The 26,551-nt window shown below is 36.1% G+C and overlaps 1 protein-coding gene across 14 annotated transcripts in view; it reads left to right on the forward strand.

The window, feature by feature from the left end:
• LRRC7 (leucine rich repeat containing 7) overlaps window positions 1-26,551 on the forward strand; it is a 626,043-nt gene that overhangs the window by 352,551 nt on the left and 246,941 nt on the right. For all 14 annotated transcript variants that reach the window (XR_008380264.1, XM_053592544.1, XM_053592545.1 and 11 more), the window contains one exon: window positions 1,820-1,876. Coding sequence is in view for 13 of the 14 variants with exons in the window: in XM_053592544.1 (XP_053448519.1) it covers window positions 1,820-1,876 (57 nt within the window). In the remaining variant the exon portion in view is untranslated. The remainder of the gene's footprint in view (window positions 1-1,819; window positions 1,877-26,551) is intronic.

The raw sequence follows: 26,551 nt of genomic DNA on the forward strand, positions 1-26,551 counted from the left end.
TCCTGAGAGCACAAAGTCCCCTACTTCTGTAGATGACAGTATCACAACACTGTAACAGTTTCCAAAATTCAGAGCTTTTTAATAAGAGCATTTGCTTGGCTTCTAAATGAATTGGCCAGTCAGCATTTGTCCCTATAAACCACCATTGTCCTTTGGTACTGACATGGCACTACGATAGAGTTTTGATTTATCAAATCATAAATTATTTAATTAGTACCCTACTACTTTCTTTGTTTTGAATTTTTATCAGTTCTCTTTAAGTAGCACTAATTTGAATAAAAGATTTGGGCAAATGGAAAATATAGTATCAATCCCAAAGCCCTTAGAATTTAATTTTGTTTGCATTGTCTGCCAAAATATGCTTTATTATTATAATTTTATAGAAATAGACATTATATGTCCTTACGAAAAAAACCTCTTTTTTTTTTTTAATTTTTTTTTTTTAAGACAGAGTTCTCACTGTCTTGCCTAGGCTGGAATACAGTGACACAATCATAGCTCATTGTAACCTTGAACTCCTGGGTTTAAAAGATGTTTCTGCCTCAGGCTATGGAATAGCTGGGACTACGGGCATGCCCAGCTAATTTTATTTGTTTTGGCGGGAAGACAGAATCTTACTATTTTTGTCCAGGTTGATCCTCAACTCCTTGCCTCAAGCAATTTTCCTGCCTTTGCTGACTTGCTGTGTTTCATAGAGAGATTAATATTTATAAGATTAAAATTTAACTTGATAGGATGGAAAACCAAAAGGAAAGGGAAAGAAACTTAGAGGAATATGTAAAAGCTCAGTAAATAGAGGAGATTCTAAGTAGAAAAGTTCAAATGGTGAAACATTCTCTCAAACATTAAGAATTTAGAGAATCAAATTAGTATCTGCTCTAAGGGAGCCTCATTTGAACACACTTTAAAGTTCCATAGAGACATGAATAACAATTATTATTTTCTAGACTGCAAACCTTAGGAAGTAATAAAGTATGAAATGTATTCTTGATATCACTCAAACAGCAGAAACTATGAACACCTCATACCCTCGTCCTGTGGTGTCCGCAGCCCCAGCATTGTCACAGGACAGTGATGCCACAGATTTGCAAATTCATATCCTTTTCATAAATGTTAAAATATGCACCTGACAGACAATGAAATCTAGTATGGTATCACATTTCTCCCATGGTGTAATTAATGAAAATAATAATAGCTAACACTTATTAAAACTTAGGATGTACCAGGGATCATGCTTTAGTTAATATTCATTTAATATTCAAAACCTTGTATTTTTGGTACTATCACAAACTTAGAGACGAGGAAACCAAAATTAGGAGGGGTTAATGAATTTGTCAAGTGTCACAGAGACAGAATATGAATTTGGATTTCACCCAGATCTGTTTTACCAGAAAGCCCCAATTTTTTTACCTCTATGCTATACTATTTGCTTTTCAAGTTTATTTACAATTTTTTGAAAGAAAGTAGTGCTATATTCTGACAAACACAGCACCTGGTATTTAGCATATATTTAATAATCTATTGAATGCGTGAAATTAAACAACGGTGAATATAGTTTCATAAAAGATGGAACTTAGAAAACTGAGGCTCAAAGATAGCTTTGATATACTTTAAATATTTTTAGGAAAGTGATATTTGTCATTATCCAGGGTTGATGCAACCCTACTCACAAGCAATTGGTATATTTCTCTAAAATCTGTACCCCATTGTGAAAAAATCTTGGGCATAGTCGTTTCGATAACGATAATAATAGTTTACCATAAGAATAACTTTGTACACAAAAGTACTAAGAAGTAATTTTAAAAATTCATTTCTACAGACTTGTCAAATTGCGAATCTTGGAGTTAAGAGAAAATCACTTGAAAACTCTACCAAAGTAAGTCACTGTGTATTTTTTGACTTTTGATTGTGGTTTGTGAAATAACCACTTATTTTTATGTGGCTGTATTTTGCCATTTTGATTGAGTAAATGATTTTTTTCTAAAAGAAAGCATGTTTCATGTACACTGTAAGAGGCTCAGGATGTACCTGCTTTATAAAACAATAATGGCAAGTCAAAGCAGAAAGCGTCCATTCATGTTTCTTCTCATGGTTGAAGATACAAACCAGGAAATTATTGCATTTAAACATAGGAATTTATCATTTTTATAGCTGAAAACTAATAGGATGCTTCATTCCTCAAGTTAATTTATGGATTGTGATATTTTTCTGTTTTTAAATTAAGAATGTGCTCAAAATTTTCAGAAGAGATTAGAAACTTTTAAGCAATTCTAACATGGTTTGGCAAAAAAGTTATATATTCTTACAAATTGTTCCTATTTACTAGTGTATTTAAAATTTTGTCTATATAAAAATGCAGGATATTTTAAAGTAAACACTAATCCTTGAAGTTCTATGCAGTGTTTAATTCAATAAAATGTTTCGTTTCATCCTGCTTTGCCCAAGTCACATGTAACAATAGAATTTTTTATTGCACAGAAATAATTATTTTTGAAAGTCAAAAATTATTTAAAATGGGCTTTTCTACTTCAGTCAGTCAGTACAAGTTGTATGTGTTATGATTAAAATATTGAAAGTGCTACGTTGGTATTATTACCTACCTGCAGTATTACAGAAAAATACTGAGTAGAGTGATTAATTTTTCAAACACTTCAACAAGAGTTAGAGACATTCCCCTGCTCTGCCAAACCTTAATCTTACTATTTACTTTTGGAATCCTTTTTCTAATCACAGTAGGCTGAATTATATTGTTTTTAACCAATATATCAAAAAACTACTTTCAAGTACATTTTTATGCATGATTATATATGAAAATTTTGTCATTGCAGTATAATAGTGTAATTATAAAAATAACTTTCAATAATAATATAGGTTAAATTCAAATATTTACATAAGGGAAAAAATATCTATGTATTTCTTTGTAAGTGAATATGGGGAGAAAGCCACAAAAAGGGGGAAATGTCGCCATGTCTCACCGTTCTGCGCTTTTGAGTCCTCTTTTCTCTAAGTTAAAGCATCACGCATGGGCCTCACCCAAGCTACCGGTCCTGCCCCAGGGGTAGAAAAAGAGTAGAAACATGACCGAGTGTTGACTGTTCAAGAATTAATCTCCTGCAAATGCTTCTAGTGCCACTATTCCCATCCCTAACGCTTTTGTTCTCCACATTTAGAGTAAGTGGAAACAAGGCTAAGTAGAAACTGAACCAAGAGAAAAGAGCAGTTGTTCCCTTCATCCAAATTCGGACCTTTGGGTCAGGGAGAGATATGGAGCGTGCCACTCTCACAGTGGCTTCGATTTGAAATGTAAAGTGAACCCGACATAGGTTGTTTGGGGGTGGGGTGAGGTGGTTTGTTTGTTTAAGACAGAGTCTCACTATCGCCCTGGATAGAGGGCCATGGCATCATCATAGCTCACAGCAGACTCTTGGGCTCAAGAGATCCTCTTGCCTCAGTTTTTTATTTTTAGTGGAGATGGGGGTCTCGCTATTGCTCAGGCTGGTCTCAAACTCCTGAGCCCAAGCAATCCTCCCACCTCAGCCTCTGGGATTACAGGTGTGAGCTATCGCACCCGGCCTGGTGATTGGGTTTTTAAATACATATTTTAAAAATATAAATTGTAAATATAAATTCAAGCTTGATTAAGTTGAGAATATGGAATACACATGAGATAGCTTCTGAGTAATTCAGAGTAATGAGGAACAATACTCATAATTGGTGCGTGAGTGTTCTGTGGGCTTTGAGACCACAGCCCAGAATTAAACGAAATTAAAATGAGTAGAATGATGTACATGCATCATTTGGCGTAGGAACACATTGTAAGAGTCTCTTGGTAGGCTGTTTATATATATATATATATATATATAGCAGTTACAGATTTTACATTTTAAAAAACATTTTCAAACTCATTTTTAATCTTATGTGTTCATTTTCTAACTTACAGACAAAAATCTAAAGAACCAAATACAGACATAAAATACAGAGAACTTTATTTTCATTTTGGTATAGATAGAATGAGAATTGCAAATAAATGTTCTGCCTTGAATAAAAATAAACCACAGTCACTGTGTATTATCCCTTTTGATTACCAGTCGAGATCTGTAACTTAGAGCCATTGGGAGAACTTTCTACTGTTCTTTATTTGCCTTTTCAATCAATATAAAGGGAAAGGGGAAAAAAACTTTAGTTTTATTACTATTTCAAGAAGAGATAACTTATTTCCTCAGAGATACAAAAAATGATGCTGGGTCTTTAATGGGTCTTCAGTGATTTTATCTTCTACTCATCTTTTGACTGGCAATCTGTGAGAATGTACAAGTGTGTAAGGATTATAATATAACATGTATTAAATGCATCTCTTACAAGCAAACCGATAGAGACATTTTGATGTGTGCCAATCCTATGATCAATTCTTTTCAGTTACAAAGAGAAGTTAGTATTATAAATTTTCTCACAATGTTCCTTTATGGTCATTTTTCTGAGATATATCAAGGAGTGCTAAAATTAAATTCTTTGGGTGTGCATTTGCATAAAAATTATTAAAACAGTCACGTCTTGATTATGTGTAATGAACTTCTGAAAAAGACAAGATTGCCCAGAGAAAAGCCTTTAGATTCTGTGACACATCTTTCCTCAGAGCAGAATTATCCCCTTAGGTGTGTTTTTTGAGGGACAGTGTGAAAGATGGGGATGGTTTAGAGTTCAGATGAATGCTGGATGTCGGAGAAAAGCCAAGCCTCTGTTCGTTTGCCTGTCTGGTGCTTTATTCGTTTGTTCTCTCACTCACATCTTTATTTGTTTGTTAGTCTAAGAGGATCTCAGATCAGGAACCCAGGAAAGGCTGACTTCCCAGCGGGGGAGAGTGTCTCACCAGGCTGCAGTCAAGCCATGGACAAGCTTCTGGTTGTAGAAAGGCTTGAGCTGGCTGGGAAATGTGCCTGTCACCTCACACTGGTGGCAGTTGGCAGTTGTGTTTCCCACTGGCCAGAGACTACAGACTTCAGTTCTTTGCAACATGGGCTTCTCTTTATGGGTGGCCTCAATTTGGCAGCTCAGCTGTGCAGAGTAGTGATTTGAGAGCAGCACAGATAGAAATAGAGATAGAGATGAGAAGGAGAGAGAGGGAGAGAGAGAGAGAGAGAAGGGAGAGGGGAGTGCACATTGAAGACAGAGGCCGTGGTCCTTCATAATCTAATCACAGAAGTGGCCTACCATGACGTCTGCTGTGTTATTGGTCATGGAGACCAAATCTGGTAAAGGATGACAACCTAAGAGCACAGATTTCAGGGTATATGAATTCCTGGGGCCACCTACCACACCAGGTCTGGTTTTCCGCGTTGCCGGTCTCAGAATTTACTGTTGGCAGCATAGCAGATGCATCAGAGGCAGGAGGAGGCCTCACACTAATCAGATTCACAGGAGATGTCATCTTCATGCAATACTCTTCTTTTCCAGAACTCTTCAGCTATGCCAGTATTCCTCTTGAACAAAACAACCCCACCCCGCCCAATTTCGGAGCCTCTAGCATGGTTTAGAATTTTCTGCCTGGAATTTCCCACTGTGAATCCTCACACAGTTAGGGTTCCTTAGGGCTTGTGTTTCTTCAGATGCCACATCCTCATGGGGCTGTTCCCCATCACGTCCTATAAAATCATCCTTTCTTTCATCTTTGTACCAGTTCATTGCTTTGTCTGATTTTCTTCATAGTGCTACAGCTCTCTCAAGTATTTTAACTTCTCGTTTAACAATCTCTGCTTGGAGATTATCTCCTGATGAGAATATCAGATCCATTCAGGAGAGATTTTTCCTTTTTTTGGTCACTGATGACAAATGCCTAAAAGTGCCGGGACCACATAGGCACCCAATGAACAAACAAGAATGTTGATTGACTGGGTCACGGTGAGAAATGTCTATCATATGACCTGGACATTTGACGTCATGTGATTATTTTTACCCACAGAAAATTATATGAGAAGCCGAACATTATAATCAGATGAGTCTTTGGTGAGCATCAAACAAGGTGAAATGACTGCGGTTCGCAACAGCTAATAGCCCAGCCTCGAATTCTTGAATTTTGAATTTCAAACCCACAGATATTCTCTCTCCGGCTCTCTCTCCCCCCACTCTCTCTCCTCTCCAAATTGTTTCAAATTAAACATAATACTTAAGACATGACAAGGGAGGAAAGTAACTTCAAATTAAGAAACGTATTATGTATAACAAATAAATAAAATCCAGAAGGAGTATAACATTTATTTTCTTTTTATTAAAACATGGCACATTTAGTCAAAAATAAAAATGTATTATGTGATGATAAAAATGAAGGGTAAGAACAATTTTTTAAAACAATTCAGAAACCCATTCCACAGAAGTAAAATAACACAATATTAAGGGTTAGTAATAATAGTGGATTTTAACTTTTAAAAAACTATTCTGTATTTGTGAGACTAATTTTTTCTGGTTATTTCTTATTTCAGTAGATCCAGGGGGTGGGGTACACTCGTTTCTCTCACATGGATCGATAGTATAATGGTGAGGTCACGGCTTTAGTGTGCCCATCCCCAGAACCGTGGCCACCCTTCCTGAGAAGGCACTTCTCATCCCCCTTTTCCCTCTCACCCTGCCCTTTTCTTAGTTTCTGGTATCAGTCAGACCTCTTTATAACCACATATACCCACTGTTTAGCTCTCACTTATAAATAAAAACGTGTCAGGCTCAGTGCCTATAGCTCAAGTGGCTAAGGCGCCAGCCACATACACCAGGCAGGTTTGAATCCAGCCTGGGCCTGCCAAACAAGCACGACAAAGTAGACTCTGTCTCAAAAAAAAAAAAATGAAAACGTGTCATATTTGTTTTTTCATTCCTGAGATAAAAGGATAAAAGTTTTAACTTTTAGGATAAAAACTAAAACTTTTTCTGGTTTTTATTGCTACAAAAGACATTATTTCATTCCTTCTGATGGCTGAGTGGTGTCCCACGGTATGTGTGTACCACATTTTCTTTACACACTCCTTTGTTGTGGGGCATATAGGTTGATTCCACATCTTTGCAATTGTCAATTGTGTTGCAGTAAACATTTGAGTGCATGTATCTTTTTGATAAAATGACTTTTTTTCCTTTGGGTAGATACACAGTAGTGGGATTGCTTGATCAGTCTACTTTTTGTTCTTCATGGAATCTCCAGACTGTTTTTCAAAGTGTTTGTCCTAATTTGTAGTCCACCAACAGTGTGTAAGTGTTCCTTTTTCCCTGCGTCCACTCCAGTGTCTGGTGATTTTTGATTTTTTAATAATGACCCTTCTGACAGGGGTGAGGCAGTATCACACTGTGGTTTTAATTGCATCTTCTTGATCACAGGTGATGCTGAGCACTTTTTCATATGTTCTTGGCCATTTGTCTATCTTCTTTTGAAAAAACTACGTTCATGTCTTTTGCCCACTTTTCAATGGGGTTGTTCGTTTTTTTCTTGCTGATTTGTTTGAACTCTTTCTGGATTTTTGGTGTTAGTCCTTTGTCAGGTATGTAGTTCATGAATATTTTCTCCCATTCCGTAGGTTATCTGTTCACTCTGTTGACTATTTCTTTTGCTATGCAGAAACATTTTGGTTTAATTGAGACTCACTTATTTACTCTTATCATGGCTCTACTTGCTTTTGGAGACTTAGTCTTAAATTCTTTGCTTAGCCCAATATCCAGAAGAGTCTGTCCTATATTTTCTTCCAGAATTTGTATAATTTCAGTACTTACATAGGTATATTTAAGTCTGTAGTGCGTCTTGGGTTAATTTTTATATGTGGTGAGAGATGGTATCCAGTTTCCGTCTTCTGCATGTGGCTGTCCAATTTCTCCAGCACCATTTATTAAATAGGGCATCCTTTATCCTGTGTATGCTCTTGTCTGCTTTGTCAAAAATCAACTGGCTGCAGATATATACTTTTATTTCTAGATTCTTTATTCTGTTCTTTTGATTTTTATGTCTGATTTTGAACCAGAGCCATGCTGTTTTAGTTACTATGGCTTTTTACTCTAATTTGAAGTCAAGCTGAAGTCATGTGCTTCCAGATTTATTCTTTTTTCTTTTTTTTTTTTTTTTAGCATTTTTTTGTTTTTTATTATGGGGGATTCATTGAGGGTACAATAAGCCAGGTTACACTGATTGCAATTGTTAGGTAAAGTCCCTCTTGCAATCATGTCTTGCCCCCATAAAGTGTGACACACACCAAGGCCACTTATTCTTTTTTCTTAATACCATTTTGGCTATTCAGGCTCTTCTATATTATATTTAGTGTTTTTTCCTAATGTTGTGAAAAATGACATTGATATTTTGATGGAAATTGCATTGAATCTGTAGACCACTTTAGGCAATTTGAATATTATAACAATATTAATTCTTCCAACTCATAAACATGGTATTTGTATTTTTCTATTTGTCTTGGTCATCTCTGATTTTTTTTATCAGTGTTTTGTAGTTCTCCTTGTAGAGACCTTAACCTCTTTAGTTAAGTATATTCTTAGGTATTTTATTTGCAGCTATTGTAAATGGTATTCAGCTCCTGATTTGACACTCAGCTTAACTATTAACTAAAACCAAAGTATGTTAGAATGCTCTCATTTGTGTACATTAGCTTTGTAACTTGAGGCTTTAATGAATTATTTTAACTATTCTAGGAGTCTTTGGAAGAGTCTTTAGTATTTTCTAGATATAAGATCATGTCATCAGCAATCAGAGATAGTCTGGCTTCCTCCTTTCCAATTTGGATGCCCTTTATTTCATTCTCTTGCCTGATTACTATGTCTAGGACTTTCAGTATGATGTTGAATGTGAGAATTTTTCTAACACTTAACGTTAAAATAAAGCCTTATTCATTAGTAATTTATGAAGGCTATAACTAATTTTGTTTCAACTAGAGCTGAAGTATATTACTTAAATGTATATGTGATAATTATGAAAATATGAAATAATATGAGGAAAAGGAACATGGATTAAGCTAATGTTCATGACTTGCCTGCTTCCTGATACAAAAGGCATCATGTGTGATGCCTCAGCATGCTGATGGAGGGAGGAACGTTTCAAGTACTCTCTAGCAGGCTTACTGGAGCAGGATCGGTGGATGGAGTAGAGCTGATCACTAGATGCAAAGTGGAAACAAAAGGATTGATTTGGAGGCAAAGACATACTCAGGGTTGTTGGAAGAAAGAGTTCAAGGTAGAGAAATGATAAGTCCAAGATAATGACAACATCTTTGAATCATGGACTCTTCTAAGAATCTGAAAGAAGCTACAGAATCTAGAAAAGTATTAATTCTAAAATTTAGATTGTATCTATTTTAATATATTAATGCCTCATTGTGAGTTTTCATATCTTCATTTTCACCTAGATGTAGACAATTTGGCTTATTATATAAAAATAAGCCACATTAAAAATACCTACTTTACTATGAAAGAACATGAAAACAGGGAGCCCTACCAATTTTAGGAGACCAGATTTGTCAAGTGGATAATTTGAATCACTTAACTGTGTCTAGTATATTCATTCAAGAAGAGAATTTTTATTGAGCAAATTTTCATATGGGTTGTTAATGAGATTATATTTTATTATCATCTATGAAAGTTCTTAATTTCCCTAGTGAAAATCATTAAGGGATAATTTAAAGAAAAATTTTCCTGAGCACAAGCATGAATAATACTTTAAAACTAAAAAAACTATGTATACTAGATAACCTGTAAATTATGTGTCTGTTATTTCTATAATTGTGTTCCTTACACATCATTGCCTTTATTAGGTAAATTTTTCCCTGAAAACAAAGGTTCTGAAACTCCGGAGGGTCCTCTCTCTCTGAAAATCTGGGGGTCCATATGTTCACAGAAGATGCTGATACATTATGCCTTCCGAGAAATACTTTGAGAAACAAAAGATTCACTTAGAATTGTACATATAAATTAAAACTGGACCGATGTGGAAGCAATGCTTATGAGAGACATATATCATGAAAGTAAAAAAAAAACAAAGGGACAATTCCACTTGAGAAAGCTAAGTAAATATTATAACTAAAAACAATGTGATTCAGAACTGGTTCTATTACTATACAGAATATTATTAGAACAATTGGTAAAATTTTAGCAGGGTCTGAAGATTAGATGGTAGCAATGTATCACTGTTAATTTTCGGATTTGGATGGTTGTCTGTTGGTTGTGTAGGAGAATGTCTTTGTGTGTAAGAAAAATACATGAACATGTTCAGGGAATAAAGGGGCTCCATATTGGTAATTCATTCTCCAATAGTTAAAAAAAAAAGTGATTGTCCAGTTTTTTAATGTTCTATAATTTTATGACTGTTTTAACATAAAAACTTATTTTATTTTTGTATTGATGTCCTTTGATTTTATTTTTAGTTTGCTTTTATTATGCTAAATACGCTTAACCTGAAAACTACCCTCTCATCATATTTTTAAGTGCACAATACGGTATAAGCACAAAGTTGTCCAGAAGAGCTCAGGAACTTATTTATCTTGCATAACTGAAACTTTATACGAGTTGAAGCTTACCACTTGCTTCTTCCCCCCTCCCTGGCAACGACTCTACTGTCTCTGTGAGTCTGACCATGTCACACACCTCGTGCAAGGGGAATCGTGCGTCTTTGTTACTGAGCAGGCTCCTCCATGTTAGTACAGCTGGCAGACGTTCCATCTATTTTAAGTCTGAATAATATTCCGTGTACATGTATACCATATCATCTTCCCATGAATTGGCTGTTGCAAATAATCAGTGGATGAATGTGAGACTACAGACGCCTCTTCAAGATTCTGATTCCAATTCTTTTGGATATATACTCAGAAGTGAGATTGTAGGTCATATGGTAGTTCTATTTTTAGTTTTTCTTTTTGGTGAGGAAATTATTCACCATAGTTTATCATAGTGTTTTCCATAGGAGCTGTACCATTTTCCAATATAACAGAATATAAAAATTGACTTTAAAAAGACATTTTCAAAGATGAATTTTTTAAAATTCAAGATGAAAAAATAATTATCAACTTTAATAAAATTATTAGCTTTTTTGGAAATGCTTATATAGGGCAAGGGAATAATTTGCATTCATCTATTACAATGCTTAAATATTTCTAAAAATCAACATTTCAGCATGAAAGTGTACATATGTGAATAATTCATGCATGCATTTTACTTTTTTTCTAACTTAAGTGGCAATTCTCTATTTTCCTTATTATCATTCAAATGTCTAAAGCGCTCATTTTCAAATAACATGTTTTATTTTTCACATAGGTTCATTTATTCTCTGTCGATAAGATTATTCCATAGATGGGTTTATCCAAAATACAGAAAATTGGTCATCCTTTTTTGAGAAACTCTCCTTTCCTTGTTACCTATTTTCCTTACAGTTTTTGTTATCAATGTAATGAAGAAAAGTTCACAAATTAATATGTATTCTGAACTGGACAGGTGTGACTAAATCCTTCTGTTCTTATTTCAGTGTCCTAATAATGAACTTATTTAGCACTGTGGTAGTCTACTAGCTGTTTCAATGAAATACATCAATAGGTTTCTTCCTGCGATTGTAACCAAAATTCCATTGTCAACCATAGCTTATGAATGACTTTTTGATGTTTCTTTTAACTCTGTTTTTGTATTTCTGTTTTTTAACTGTAAGGCATAATTAGATACTGTGTGCTTTTATAATCACATTAGCCTATGCTTTAACCAATTTATATCCATTTACAAAGCACAGTGTTTTGCTGAGCCCATGGTACCATCTCATTCTGTGTTTTCTTTATCAAAATTGACACTATGACAAACTAGCTGCCAAGGGGAACAGTAGTAGTGTCCTCTGGTTTTAGAGAATTATAATCAGAACCAGATATTTTCTTTACTTCTCACTTGGTGCTATAGTTTCAGTTCAAATGATACAAGCAATAATTATGAAATTCTATATTTAAAAGCATTCCATAGGGTGGTGCCTGTGGCTCAAGGAATAGGGCGCCGGTCCCATATGCCGGAGGTGGCAGGTTAAAACCTAGCCCTGGCCAAAAAAAACAAAAACAAAAACATAAAAGCATTCCATAAATTATAATGCATTGTAGCATGCAATTATTTGAGTCTGTTCTCAACTACCAACTATATGCTCTCCATAGATTCACAAAAGGAAATTCTGTGAGAGCCTTTTTTCCTGATGATTAGTTTACCAAAAGATGGAAACTGCCTGCAATAAAGTGAAGTTGAAAGCACTGGGCTTTGGTTTCATGAGATCTCAAGGCACAGCCTCCTGCAGAACAGTTAGCCTGAAGCACCTGTAGCTCTTTCTCCTGAGAAGGGCCATCATGTGCTTGACTGTATATATACTTTACTGTCAAACCAACCTGGATTTGTATATTCAGGCCCCTGTTGCTTGCTTATGAATTATTTACTTTCTCTGAACCTCATTTGTAATCAGCGCTAGGTGTCATTACCTCTTTTAAGCTAGAAAATACAGTTTGGATAATAATTGATGAAAATAAGCCTTGTTATCATTTAAAGCCAGGAAAATACTTAAGCAAATTTAATGTATACTGGTACTTAGAAAATCTGGATATGTATGAGAAAAGATTGACCTGCCTTATATCATTTATCATTTTATCTCATAAAAATCTCTTTATCAAAAAGTAATGATTTTTTTGTTTTTATAATAAAGTCATAAAAATATTGTATAATGCTAATATACCTTTCTTATTTTTCTAGCAGCACTGTAAAGAACACTGTAATGTAAATAATTGTCTCCCATCCCCAATACAGGAGATAAAATGTTTAATTTATCTAGTTATTAATTCTTAAAGACTGTTTTTCTTTTTAAAATTGGTAGTTTCTTTATGTAAATATTGTACTGAACTTAGAGGCTACAACACATGATAGGAATTAGCAAAATGTGCACCACACATTAGGAGTGCACACATCCATCATTTGCGTCCTTGTGTATTTTTCACTGCAGATTTTCAAATTCAAACAATTCAGTGTGGGTGATTTCTCTCCCCTTTACAGCCTCTCTATAAATGCAGTACCTTTACTAAATCATGTTCCAAAGCATCATACTAATATTGACTTCAGTCTCCATGCCTCAGGCCGGAAAAATATACAGAGAACCTGGTTAACAGATCTATTTCCATCATCTCAGATATTACCCTCTGCCGGTGAGTTGCCAACATTTATTTCCAACCAGAATTTTTTTATCTGAATTCCAATTCCATATTCCATATTCCATATTCCAACAGTCAGATCTCAAATGGAATATTCACCACATGTCAAAGCTGAAACCATCCGCATCCCTCTCCTCTGTAACCACATACTAAAATCAAACCAAACCAGACAAAAATCCCAAGTATCTTAGCATCCACTGCTTATCATCGTATCTTATCGTACACCGTACCACCCTCTGAATCACAGAAATGAGAAATATCCCCTTTCTTTTTCTGCCTCTCCACTGGCCCTTGTCCCTTCCCCCTGTCCTCACCCTCCCTGAGTCCCTCGGTAACACTTGTCTTTGCCTTAAACCTTCCTCCTCCCTCTCATCTCCAGCACTGGACTCCATCCTCGTGTTGTCAGGACTTTTTTACTAAAACACATAACGATGCATATTGATGTGAGAGCTCACTGTGCCTGCTCACAGATGTCAGAGGCAGACACACCTCACACGTGTCTGGGGTCAGCGTCCCCACCTCCTTAGCACCCACACTGTCGCCTTCCCACGGGCTCTGTCTGCGGCTCTCCATACACCGTGCACCCTTGTGTCTCTGAGCATCTCCTTCTTCTGCCTCAAAAACTCAAATCATTCCTTAACTTTTCTCTTGTTTTCAAAATTAAATTAACAATAAATTAAGCTTTCAGAGTGGCAGCTTAGAAACTCTGCTAGAGTTTTTTTTCAAAGCAAAGTCTCCACAGGAATTTGGATCTAATTATAATTTTACTTGGAAATACCATAAGCTTAATTTCATGAGAGGTTTTTCTTTCTTTCTCTTTTATCCTGAGTCTGTGGAGTTCAAACGCCATACATCGTTCTACTGTCCGAAGAAGCACCGCTGGGCAGTGTGCTTTCAATTCCAGGTCACGTAGTCCCAGCAACGGTGGGCGCGCAACTAGTATTAAGGGATCGATTGTCACCAGGTCCCTTCTATGATATATGATTAGATCTTGGAATAAAAAACCTGTATTTCACTAGATATGTCTCAGTGCAGCATTTTGAAAGATTTTTCTCCCACCCATGCTTTGATTTTCACTTTTGAAAAGGACTCTTCTCAAGTAAACAACAAACAATTACCTTATTATTGATAGTTGGTTCAATAAAACACACAGAAACAGCTGAAATGTATCTAACTCACCATAGACTTTTTTCTGCTCTCTTCCTATCTCTGCTCTCCTCCCAGGGTTATTTCAGGTCTTTCGGTATGCAAAATACATCTTTAAAAAGCTCGCTTTTCTGTCGAACAGATGCAAGAGGAATATTTCTAAATTGCTATAGTTTGCCACAGTTTCTGTGAAATTTAAGATCAGTGCCTGAGCAATAATAAAAATAAAAATTCATGCACGATAATAACTATTATATTTATTTCATTGGATACATATTTGATGTTTCCTTTTGCTAAAATGAGATTTTGTTTGTACTTTCATGGCTTTTTAAAGCTAAGATTTGTTCCTTGTGGAACTATAATGCTTATCCCATTATGTTTAGTTTTATATTATTTATATTTGAAAGGACCCCAAGCCTTTACCTAACTATCCTGCATTTCCATTTCTTTCGATTTAAATTTAAACTTTTTCATAACTTTAATAGAACTTCTTACATTTACTTCATAATAAGTGCATTATGAATTAAATGCACTGCTATTTTATAAGCAAGATTAGAAATAAAATGAATCAAATTAAAAAGCTATGATTCTTATCATGCATTAGCTGTTCAGATTTAGGTTCACTATAAAAAGAAAGATGAGATAGAATATGTTGTGCTACATGAATTGGTTAAAAAGTAAGAATAACGTTCTTTATTTAGGAAATGTTCAGTGACACTGTAGGTAAAGGAATTCTTTGGTGTTTTAATTATATTCAACTGTCATTCAGGCTATTTATGGGCTCTTCAGATTATAGTGAAATATTTCTAAATTAAACCTATTTCCAAAGGCAAAATTTGTTGTTTCATACAATTTTCAAAAGAAGAAGGAATGGCACTTCTTCTACTAAATATAATCTTAAGGAGTATCATAAATTATTACTTCCATCTAAATGGATATACATTTTTAAATATGTTTATATACTTTAGTTATATAAAAGGAAGATCTAATACCTAAAAGCTCTATTTAAGAGATAATATAAAATAAAAAATAGTTGACCTCCTGTTGCTTTAGCAGAGACGAGGTCTCGCTCTTGATCTTGAACTCCTGAGCTCAGGCAATCCACCCGCCTTGGCCTCCCAGAATGCTAGGATTACAGATGTGAGCCACGGCACCTGGCCCATCTTACCATTGCTTGTACATTAACAACATATAAATCTAGATGTGCCATTCAAGACTCTTCACAGTCTGGTCCTCATCGTCCCTCCCCCCGTCCCCCACTTAATTCCCTAAGTACAACTTGCACTTTTGTGCCTCTGTGCACATACAGCTAAGTTCTCACTTCATATAATGAACAATCCTGTTAAAAATAACCATAATTAATCATGTACTTAATATACATCAGACACTATTCTAGGTGCCAGGAGATATAAAAACAGAGACAGAGTCTCTACCCTTCAGTGATTTTCAAGTCTGGTGGAGCAAGACAGACAATACAGCACACACAACTAAGTGAATAAGATTGGTAGAAGCTGTGAAGAAAATAGGGTTTTCAGGAAGGTTGGATGATTTTCTTGGTTTTTTTGCTTTGTTTTGGGCAAGGCTGGTCAGGGAAGACCTCTTGGAAGAGGTAGAGTTTGCATTTAGTTTCTAGAGAAAGAGAGAAAATAACAGAGGAGGAGAGAAACAGCAGGTGCCACACTTGTGATGGGTGTGTGGTTGATGAGTCTACGGAGCAAGCAGCTCAGAGCAGCTGGAACCCGGAGAGCGCCAGGTGCAGACGGATGAGGGCCTGGTGGGGCAAGATTACCAAGTGCACTGTGAGCCACATTTGGAAATTAGGATAATATTCCAATGGTGATGGGAAGCCATTCAGGCTTTAAGAAATGGAGAACTGTGATTGGAGAACTGCGTATGGGTCTGGCAGCTCTGCAGAGAAGGGATTTTGTGTGGACAAAGCTGAAGGAAGGACACCAGTTGGGGATGAGTGCCGTAGTGAATGTGGGAAATGATGGTGGTTTCATGCAGGGTTGAAGCGATGCAGACGGTGAGTGGGAAGATTTGAGGACCATTTTGAAGGTCTAGCCTTGCTGACTGATAGAATCTATGAGGAAAGCAACAAATGGGAATCCAGGAACATTTCCAAAGTTTGTGTTTGACTAATCGGATGGGCAATGTTCATTACTGATGTAGAGAGAATTTGAAGAGGAGATGAGGGAAATTGGGAATTTGATATTGGCAATGGAAAGTTTGTGCTGTCTATTAGATAACCAAGCATAGACAGTTGGAGACACAGTCATCTGTTCAGGGAGATAGAGATAAAAATTTAGGAGTACGAGGGTATAGGAGATATTTAGAAGTATGACGCTGATTGAAGCCATTGAAGGACAGCGGATGTGAAGAAGGGACAGGAGCCAGAACTCAGCTGAGAATATGTTAAAATTTTATTTATTATTTATTTATTTATCTTTCAGGTTATTGTGAGGGTACGACCAGGTCACAATTTTTGCTCTTGTTAGGGAGAGTCCCTCTTGGAGCTATGTCCTGTGTACCACACAACTCTCCCTTGTGCCCTTGAAGCAGAAGTACAGCAAACCCCCTCTTCTTGCCCCCCTAAGTGCCCCTCACCCCAACTTGAATAGAATCAAGTTTTTCTACTATGAGAACATGTGTTAGATTGTCTACTGGCTTCATAATAAAATTGAGTATATTGGACACTTGCTTTTCCATTCTTATGATACTTTATAAGAAGACTGTGTTTCAGCTCCATCCAGGTTAATACGAAAGATGTAAAGTCACCATCTTTTCTTAAATAGTATTCCATGGTATACATATACCACAGCTTGTTAATCCATTCCTGAGATTATGCATCTTTGTGATTGTAAATTGAGTTGCAATAAACGTTCTAGGGAAAATGTCTTTATGATAAAATGATTTTTTTTCTCCTGGGCACATGCCTTGTAGTGGGATTGAGGAGTCAAATGAGAGGTCTGATTTGAGTTCTTTGTAGACTCTTCATACTTCTTTCCAAAGAGGCTGCATTAGTTTGCAGTCCCACAAACAGTGCAAACGTGTCTCTCTTCAAAGCATCTGCAACTCTGGGACTTTGTGATGTGGGCTGTTCACACTGGGGTTAAGTGATATCTCAGGGTGGTTTTGATTTGCATTTCTTTGATGATTAGAGATGATGAGCATTTTTTCATATGTATGTTAGCCATTTGTTTGTCATCTTCAGAGAAGGTTCTGTTCATATCTCTTGCCCAATGGTAGATGAGATTATTTGCTCTTATTTTGTTGATTAATTTGACTTCTCTATAGATCCTAGTTTTTAATGTGCAAATAAATATCTTTTCCCATTCTGAAAGTTATCTATTTGCTTTAATTGTTATGTCCTTAACTGTACAAAAGCTTTTCAGTTTAAGTCCCATTTGTTTATTTTTGTTGTTGTGATTGCCAAAGAATTCTTCTTTATAATATTCTCCCCAGGCCAACATGCTCAAGAGTTTTTCCTACATTTTCTTCTAGAATTCTTATCATTTCATTTCTTAGATGTAAATCTTTTATCCATCTAGAGTCAGTTTTTGTAAGTGGTGAAAGCTGTGGGTCTGATTTCAGTTTTTTATATGTGGTTATCCTATTCTCCCAACACCATTTAATGAATAGAGATTCTTTTCCCCACTGTATGCTTTTGTTTGGTTTATTGAAGATCAGATGGCTGTAAGAGACTGGTTTCATCTCTTGGTTTTCTATTCTGTTCTGTATGTCTATGTCTCTATTTTTGGGCCAATAACATACTGTTTTGATCACCATGAACTTGTAATATAGCCTAAACTCTTGGTAGAGTGATGCCTCTGCTTCGGCTATATGGGTCTTTTTCTGGTTCCATATGAAACAAAGAAATATTTTTTCAAGTTCTTCAAATTATGATGTTATTTTAACAGGTATTGCATTGAATTTGTAGAGTGCTTTGGGTTGTATAGACATTTTAACAATGTTGATTGTTCCCAGCCAAGAGCATGTTATGCTCTTTCATTTGTTAATGTCTTCTATTTCTTTTCTTGGGGTTTCATAATTTATTTTTTAGAGGTTCTTTACCTCTTTTCTTAGGTATATTCCTAAGTATTTCATTTTTTTTTTTTTGAAACTACTGTGAAGGAAACTGAATCTTTGATTAGCTTCTCAACTTGGTTGTTATTGTTGCATACAAAGGCTACTGATTTATGGACATTGATTTTATACCCTGAGATGTTACGGTATTTCTTGATCACTTACAGAAGTCATGTGGTTGAGTCCTTGGGGTTTTCTAAGTATAAGATCATATTGTCAGCAAAGAGTGAGAGTTTGACCTGCTCTGCCCCATTCAGATGCCTTTTATATCCTTCTCTTGCCTAATTGCTTTGGCTAGAACTTCCAGAACTATGTTGAATGGATAGAGGTGGTGATAGAGGGCATCCTTCTCTGGTTTCTTTTCTAAGTGGAAAAGCTTTCAGTTTTGCTCCATTCAGTGTGATATTAGCTGTGGATTTGTTATAGATGGCTTCAATCAGTTTAAGAAATGTGCCACCTATGCCTATATTCTTAAGTGTTCTAATTAGAAAAGGATGCTGAATTTTATCAAATGATTTTTTCTGCATCTATTGAGGGAATCATATGGTCTTTGTGTTTGCTTCTATTGATATGGTGCATTACATTTATGGACATGCATATGTTAAACCAGTCTTGCATCCCTGGGATGAAGCCTACTTAATCATGCTGTATAATTTTTTTAATGTACAGCTGTAATGTATTGGCTAAGATTTTATTGAGTATTTTTGCATTGATATTCATGAGTGAAACTGGTCTGTAGTTCTCCTATTTAGTTGGGTCCTTTCCTGGTTTTGGTATCACGGTGATGTTTGGTCCATAGAACATGTTAGGGAAGGTTCTTTCCTTCTCAATGTTTTGGAATTCAGCAATCTAGGTACAAGCTCTTCTTTGAAGATTTGCTAGAATTCTGGCATGAAGCAATCTGTTCTAGGGCTCTTTTTTTGTTGCAAGATTTTCATTGTTTCTTCAATCACAATGCTTGATATTGGTTCAGGAGATCTATTTCTTCTTGGTTAAGTCTAGAGATGGTATGATTCTGTGTTCATTTCCTCTACATTGTCCCATTTCTTAGTGTACAGTTTCTTGTAATAGCCAGAGATAATCTCTTGTATCTCAGTGGTATCTGTGTTGTTTCTCCTTTTTCATTTCTGATTGGGGTTATTAGAGATTTTACTTTTCTGTTTCTAGTTAATCTAGCCCAAAGTTTTATCAATTTTATTTATCTTTTTGAAGAACCAACTTTTTGTTCCATTAATTTTCTGAATGACTCCTTTGTTTTCAATTTTATTTATTTTGGATTTAATTTTGATTATTTCTTTTCTTCTGCTAGGTTTGGAATTGCATTATTCTTCCTTTTCCATTTCCTTAAGATGAATTGTTTGATTGCTAATAATGCTCTCTTTCTATTTTCTGGATGTAGGCATCTAATGCAATAAATTTCCCCCTTAGGACTGCTTTTGCAGTATCCTACATGTTTTAGTAACTTGTAGCTTCATTGATTTATGTTTGAGAAATTTAATAATTACCTATTTTATCTCTTCCTTAACCTAGCTGTCATTCACCCTAAAGTTGTTTAATTTCTTTGCCTTTGTATGGGGATGAAAATTTTTGTTGGCGTTGAATTCCACCTTTATTACCTTGTGGTCTAAGAAAATACAGGGACATTTTCATTTTCTTTTTTTTTAATTTTGTTGAGGTTTGATTTGTGACCTAGGATATAATCTATTTTGGAGTATATTCCATGGGCTGACAAGAAGAACATATATTCCTTAGCTTTGGGATTGGTGTGATCTGTACATGTCTATTAAATTCATTTGCTCTAAGTTCTCATTTAAGTCCCTTCTATCTTTGTTTAGTTTCTGTTCACATGATCTGTCTAGTTCAACCAGAGGGATATTAAAGTTCACAGGTATTATGGTGTTATAGCATATCATATTGCTCAAACCAATAAATGTCTGTTTCATAAATGTGGGAGCATTTAAATTGGGTATATAAATATTTAGAATTGAAATGTTCTCTTCATGTGTTGTTCCCTTGACCAGTATGAAGTGACCATCTTCATCTTTCTTAACATTAGTTGCTTTAAAAAAATAAACTTATTTGTGTCTGAAAATAAGATTTCTTTTCTCTGGTTTCTTCTGGTTTCCATTTGCCTTAAATATTATTTTCCAACCTTTTACCCTGAGTCTTGTTTTGTCTTTCAAGATTAGGTGTGTTTCCAGGAGTCAGTATATGGATGGCTTATGCTTTTTTATCCAGTTAGCCAGCGTATGCCTCTTCAGTGGGGAATTCAAGCCATTGAATTATCAATTATTGAGATAATTGATAATTCACTGGCGTTCTATTCATCTTATTTTGTGGAAATCCATTGCTTAGTTTTATCCTGTGCGCTGTTGTGGAAGCCAGGATTTTTTCTTTAGTTTCTGGGTGTTTACTTTGCTCGTGGTTCATTGTGATGGTCAGTGTGGAAAATAGATCTAAGTATTTCCTGTAGAGCTGGTCTTATTGTGGTACATTTTCTCAATGTTTGCATATCGGTAAAAGATTAGATTTCTCCATCAATTTTGAAGCTTAGTTTAGCAAGATACAAAATTCCAGGCTGAAAATTTTTTTGTTTAAAAAGGTTAAAGGTAGATGATCATTCTCTTCTGGCTTAGAAACATTCATTTGAGGAATCTACTGTCAACCTGATGGATCTTCCCCTGTAGGTCAATTGGTACTTACTTCTGAGAGAATTTTCTCAGGAGAATTTTTTTCTTTTGTCTTGATTTAGACAGGTTCATTACAATGTGTCTTGGAGATAAGATGTTCTATTTGTGTTGAGACAACCCATAGTCTGCTACCCCTCTAAGAGGAATGTTTCAGAGTCTTTAGTGATACTTTTCATTGATGATATACTCCAGTAGGGCTTCCATTCCTTAGGATGATCTTCTTCCCCTTCAGGAATACCTATAATTTGTATGTTTGAACAGTTCATAAGTCCCATAATTCTATGAGCAAATGTTCTGCTTTCTGCCTTGTTAACTACCTGAGTTATCTAAAGAGCTTTATCGTCTAGCTATGAGATGTTTTCTTCTCCATGGTCTAATCAGTTATTGATTCGTTCTACTGCTTCTTTAAGTTCCTAATTAACTACTTTAAGTCCTTAAGTTATGCCATATCTTTCCTATGTTCTTCATGTCTTTAGTCCATTTCTTTGTTCTGTTTTTCTACTTTCTGGTCGATTCCCTTTATTGTTTTTTGCCATACATATTCTAATTTCCTTTTAGAATTAATTTTCATTAATTCTTTATAGGTGGACTCCTCTGTAGTAGTTACCTCATGATCCTTGGGGCAGGGGGGTGCTTTGTTTCGGATTTCCATATTGCTAGAACTTTTCTGTTGGTTCCTCTTCATGTGTGTTTTCTTCTCATTCACTCCCTTCACCTACTTTCTCCTTCTCACTACCTTCTTCACTTTAAATTTACCTTGTCTCTGAGTTTAGGTGTTAAAGTGGTGATTTCACATAAAGCCAAAAGGAAGATATGGAAAGTAGCAAGAAGGGGAAAAGAAAATAAATAGATAGAGAGGGGGAAAAAAAGGGGTGGTGGGTGGTGGAAGGAAATATTTGAAGAAAGAGAGAAAAGGAACAGTAAGGGAGAAAGAGAGTGACAAGAGAAATGTTGGGGGGCCTGGCTGGAAGGATCCCTCTAATTCAGGAGCCCCTTACTAGCCTGAGCAAAATGCAGACCTCATCTCTGCCAAATATAGAAAGAAGTCAGGAGTATGTTGCTGTAGGGACTGACCATTACCTTATTTCCAAAGGCCAAAGCTAAAAGGACAACCAAGACTATGAACTCATGGCCTCCTAGAGCCAGATCAATGCCACGACCCCTGAGTCAGACCTATACTGCAAGCCCCCTCCCCGAGCCCTCAGAGAAAAGAAAAAGAAATAAAAAAGAAAGAAAAAAGGGGCTGAAAAACCATAACAAAATGGAGGCACTCTTGCTGTTGAAAAAAGTAAAAATGAAAAAAATAAAAATACAACCAAACAAAGAAAAAACTATAAGCAGCAACAATAAAGGGGGGAAAAGATAAGAAAAATAAACTTAGGAAAAAATTGAAAAAAGAAGCAAAAAGTGTAAAACAATACATGTGTGTATGTACATGCACAGAGAAACACACACATGTATATGTGTGTATATTTATATATAAATACATTGCCTGGATGCCAGATGCCTGTGATGTTAGAAGACAGAGAACACATGCTAGTTTCTGTATATGATTGGGGTTTGGAAGCCACTCTCTAGTTGTAAAAGGGAGTGGATCTTGTCCTCTGGACTTCTTTACCCTTAATCTGAGCCTGTTCACTTCATTAGCATTCAGTCCTTCTGGGACTGGTGTCCCAGTGGTCTTGCTAGACTTCCCAGGAGGCCTGTCAGACAGTGTGTCCTGATAAGAAAGTGGCCTTCTCAGGGGGTACAGCCACCACTCAGCTCACCCCAAGTATGTCCACTGGAGCTCAGCAGGTATACCAGAGCTGGCCATGTACTAGTGCCCCACGGACTGTTACTTCTGTGCACGCATGGCATCCCCATAGTGGTGCCATCTCTTCAGTAGCAAAGCTGATGAGAGAACCACCCCACCTGGCATTCAGTCCTAGCCACCAGATGCTGCTCAAGTCTACTCACTGCTCCAGGGAGCAGCCCAATCCAAAATCAAAATACTGCAGGATGGCCCTGTCCCATCCCCAGCCCTTTGCAGGAGAGCTGGCCAACTGGCTGCCTTCTGCCCATACCAAGCACCTGCCTTCTTATTGGTTTTCTGCAGCTTCAGACCTCCTTGTTGGTTCCTATAGTCTCCTGCTGCTTCACTGTGCCTCTACCCTGGAGTGATGTTTCTGTGCAAATTCCCCCAGGCAGTGGTGGCTAAAGGGCACTTTCTGCTATCTCACCATGAGTAGCTGGCAAGGAGATATCTCTAGTCCACCATCTTCCTTTAACATTTATACTTTGAGCATGGAAGAGGAGCCTGCAATAGATACTGACAGAGGGCAGCCAGAGAGTTAAGAAGAAAACCAAGTGCAGTTAGTGCCCCCAGAAGCCTTGAAGAAAAGCAGGAGGGAGAATTCAGTTGTACCAGATATACTGAGAGGTCATAAACGATGGGAAAAAGAAAACATTTTTGGTATCAGCAAAACTTAGGTCATTAGTAGGAGTTTGATGAAAATGAGTCAGTAGAGCATTTTGTGTGGCCTCAGTAGATCGGTTGAGGAGAGAATGGGGACTCGTGAATGGAGGCAGCAAGTGCAATTTCTTCACGTTTAGCTCCAAATTGAAGCAATGAAACTGGGGCAATAACTGTACAGGGACATACTGTCAGGAAGGGGACTTTGCAAAGACGAATTATAGTGAATCTACTTGCAAGCTGATAGAAATCATTTAGTAGAAAGAGGAATTCATGATGCCGGGAAAGGGGAAATAATTACCAGAACAAATGTAGATAAGGGAATGGGGTCAGAGCACCAGTGGATGAGGCAGCCAGGGAAGCAGGGAGCCACCAATCAGGGAAGGACCAGTGGCCTGAGAGGGGAGGCTAAGAATGTTCTCAACTAAATGCTTTGCTCTTCTCTATGAAATCTGAATGAGAATCATCCTCTGAGTGTGAGTACAAAATATTAGACATTTGAGGAGACAAGAGAAAGTACAAAAGAAGGCTCCCTTTGGAAACTGAGGAAGTGAATGTACTTGGGTGGTGTCATGGAATCTTCCAGCAGGGGTGACTTTCCATTTGAAATTCAAGGTTATACATTTGAAGGAAATCTAATCAGCAATCTAATCTAATCAAATCTAAGTTGAACCATCTTCAGAAAGTCAGATACTTTTCAGGCATACAAAGAAACAGTCAGCCAGTTGGATTTTGCCAGGAAAGCCAGATGGAGAAAGAGGGAGCAAGGGAACTCCAGCTGTTTACGTGACAGTGGCTGGGATCTAGGACCACAAAATCCAAGATTCTCATAGACAAAAGTGAGGATGTGGAAGGGTGAAGAAGAAATGTTTTATCTGTCTTCTCCTTTTTATATACTGTAGGTCTTTAAAGTGCAATTCAAATGCCACTCTCTCTGTAAGGTGTCACCTGACATTTTAGGCATCCAGTTTTTCTTTTCTCTTTGTTACACTGCATTTTGTGTATTTCTCTTTGAGAGCACTTATCACATCATGTTGAATTTGTTGTCTGTCAGCATATCCCCAAGAAGACTAAACTTTTAAAGGGAAGAGGTATATCTTCTTTGTCTTTATATTGGCAACAATGTGGGGCATAAGGAAGGTTCTCAACACCTGCTAAAGATGGCGGCTGGTGTAGTGTGGAAGGAAGTGCCTTAGTGTCGAGAATAATGCCAAGCAGTTGCTGGCCACCTGGTGAATACTCGACTGATGGTAAGGAACAGAAATGAAAAGAAATTAAGCTCTGTGATATTTTCTCATATTACACTTGGCGTTGTAACAAATTACTTGATTATTGACAAATTAATAACTCAAACATAATGTTCCTTGTTTACTTTCTTTTCATTTCATTTGCATACCTTTAGCCATTTCATTCGTCATTAGCCTTAGAGAGAGTTCACTGCAGATGTTAAATTGTCGTTAGTGTGTATTTGTCTTCAAAAATGTTGGCAGTGTAATAACATGGCTTAAGCTGACACTCGAGTTATACATGGATGTTAATTGGCTTTTTAAATTAGTTAATTGAATACACTATCAATTATAATTGAAAAACTAAATATCAACTGTGTATGTATTCTTAGATGATGTTCCTTATAAGAAAATTTATTAGAGTACGTTTTACATGGAATGAATTTCCATAACATTATGTAAAATGAAAATGTGTTCTAAAGAAAGAAAGGACAAAGAAGGTACAGCATATTGCAAGCAATATGGCCTTTTCCAGATTGTTAAACGTTACCTGGGAAGCAACCCATCTAAACATTTTGTATCAGGATGTCCATAATATAATTTGCTACAGATACCTGTTACCAAAGTTTTTCTAGCTTCCAACATGCATTTGTGTATGAAAATGTTTACAAAATATTCGTCATCTCTGAAGCCCAGGTGTAACTACTGGGTGTCCTTCTGATAAGGCTGTTACCAAGAATAAAAAACACTGAAAAAATGGCAAATAGTATGTTCCACTGTTATAAGAAAGGAACCATCATTTGATTTGTTATTTACCTAAAATTACAGAATAAGTCACATTTTAAAGGAATTTTGTTCTGTTTGAGTTCTCAATAAGAAACTAGTACCTTCCATTTTTCCCTCTGAGATAGCTTTTTTTTGCATTTGAAATGAATTTTTGCAGATTGTTATAGGAAGAAAACATATTTGAAAGGGTCGAATTCAAGATGAAGGCAGAACTGAAACCCAGCAAACTGTGGGAGAAAGTGGATGAGAAACACGAACTCAGTTGATTTAAAGTAGTGGACAGCCGTTTCCTTTTATAGTAACAATGGGAAACCTAAAATTCTTGCTTCAGTTTAATTCAGTAACTTTCATAATATTTTGTCACTTTTAAATAAAATATTATGCTTAACACTTAATATTGGTTCATGAGTAAAATTTACTGCCTGGTAAAGCCTGGCAAGTATTTCATTGGTAAAGATCTGAATAGATGATACAAAGTTCTGTTTTAACTGTGGCCTGTTTTTAAGTTGAGACCTCTAATATAATTAAAGAGACCCCTAGATATAATTAAAATAAGAAATAATTAACTTCCCTAAAATTTATTTTATTGTTTTATGTCACATTTTCCATCTGTAGTTTCAAACAGAAATGCACACTGATTTTTCTCTCTGGGATTACTAAAATAAGAATATGAATTTTGGGTTATGTCATTAACTATTTTTAAAACAACTTACTTGGGGTGACCCGATGCATTGGAAATCCAGAAATTTTTATAATCTTACAGAATGAAGTTATTATGTGAAAGCCACATAATAAAAAATGAATATTGCTTTGGGGGGAAAACAGCATGAGATGATCTGTTCCAACACTTTAATAGAAAAATGTAAGGTATTCTATTATAATCCAACACAAATTTCCAAAATATACCAGCATTTTTAAAAATTGAAAATTCCATTCATTTTCTTTATGTTTACAAAATAAAATGTTGATCAATTTCCCTTAACTCAG

The sequence above is a fragment of the Nycticebus coucang genome, chromosome 5 (genome assembly GCF_027406575.1).
Source record: "Nycticebus coucang isolate mNycCou1 chromosome 5, mNycCou1.pri, whole genome shotgun sequence".
In the NCBI taxonomy this organism is placed as follows: domain Eukaryota; kingdom Metazoa; phylum Chordata; class Mammalia; order Primates; family Lorisidae; genus Nycticebus; species Nycticebus coucang.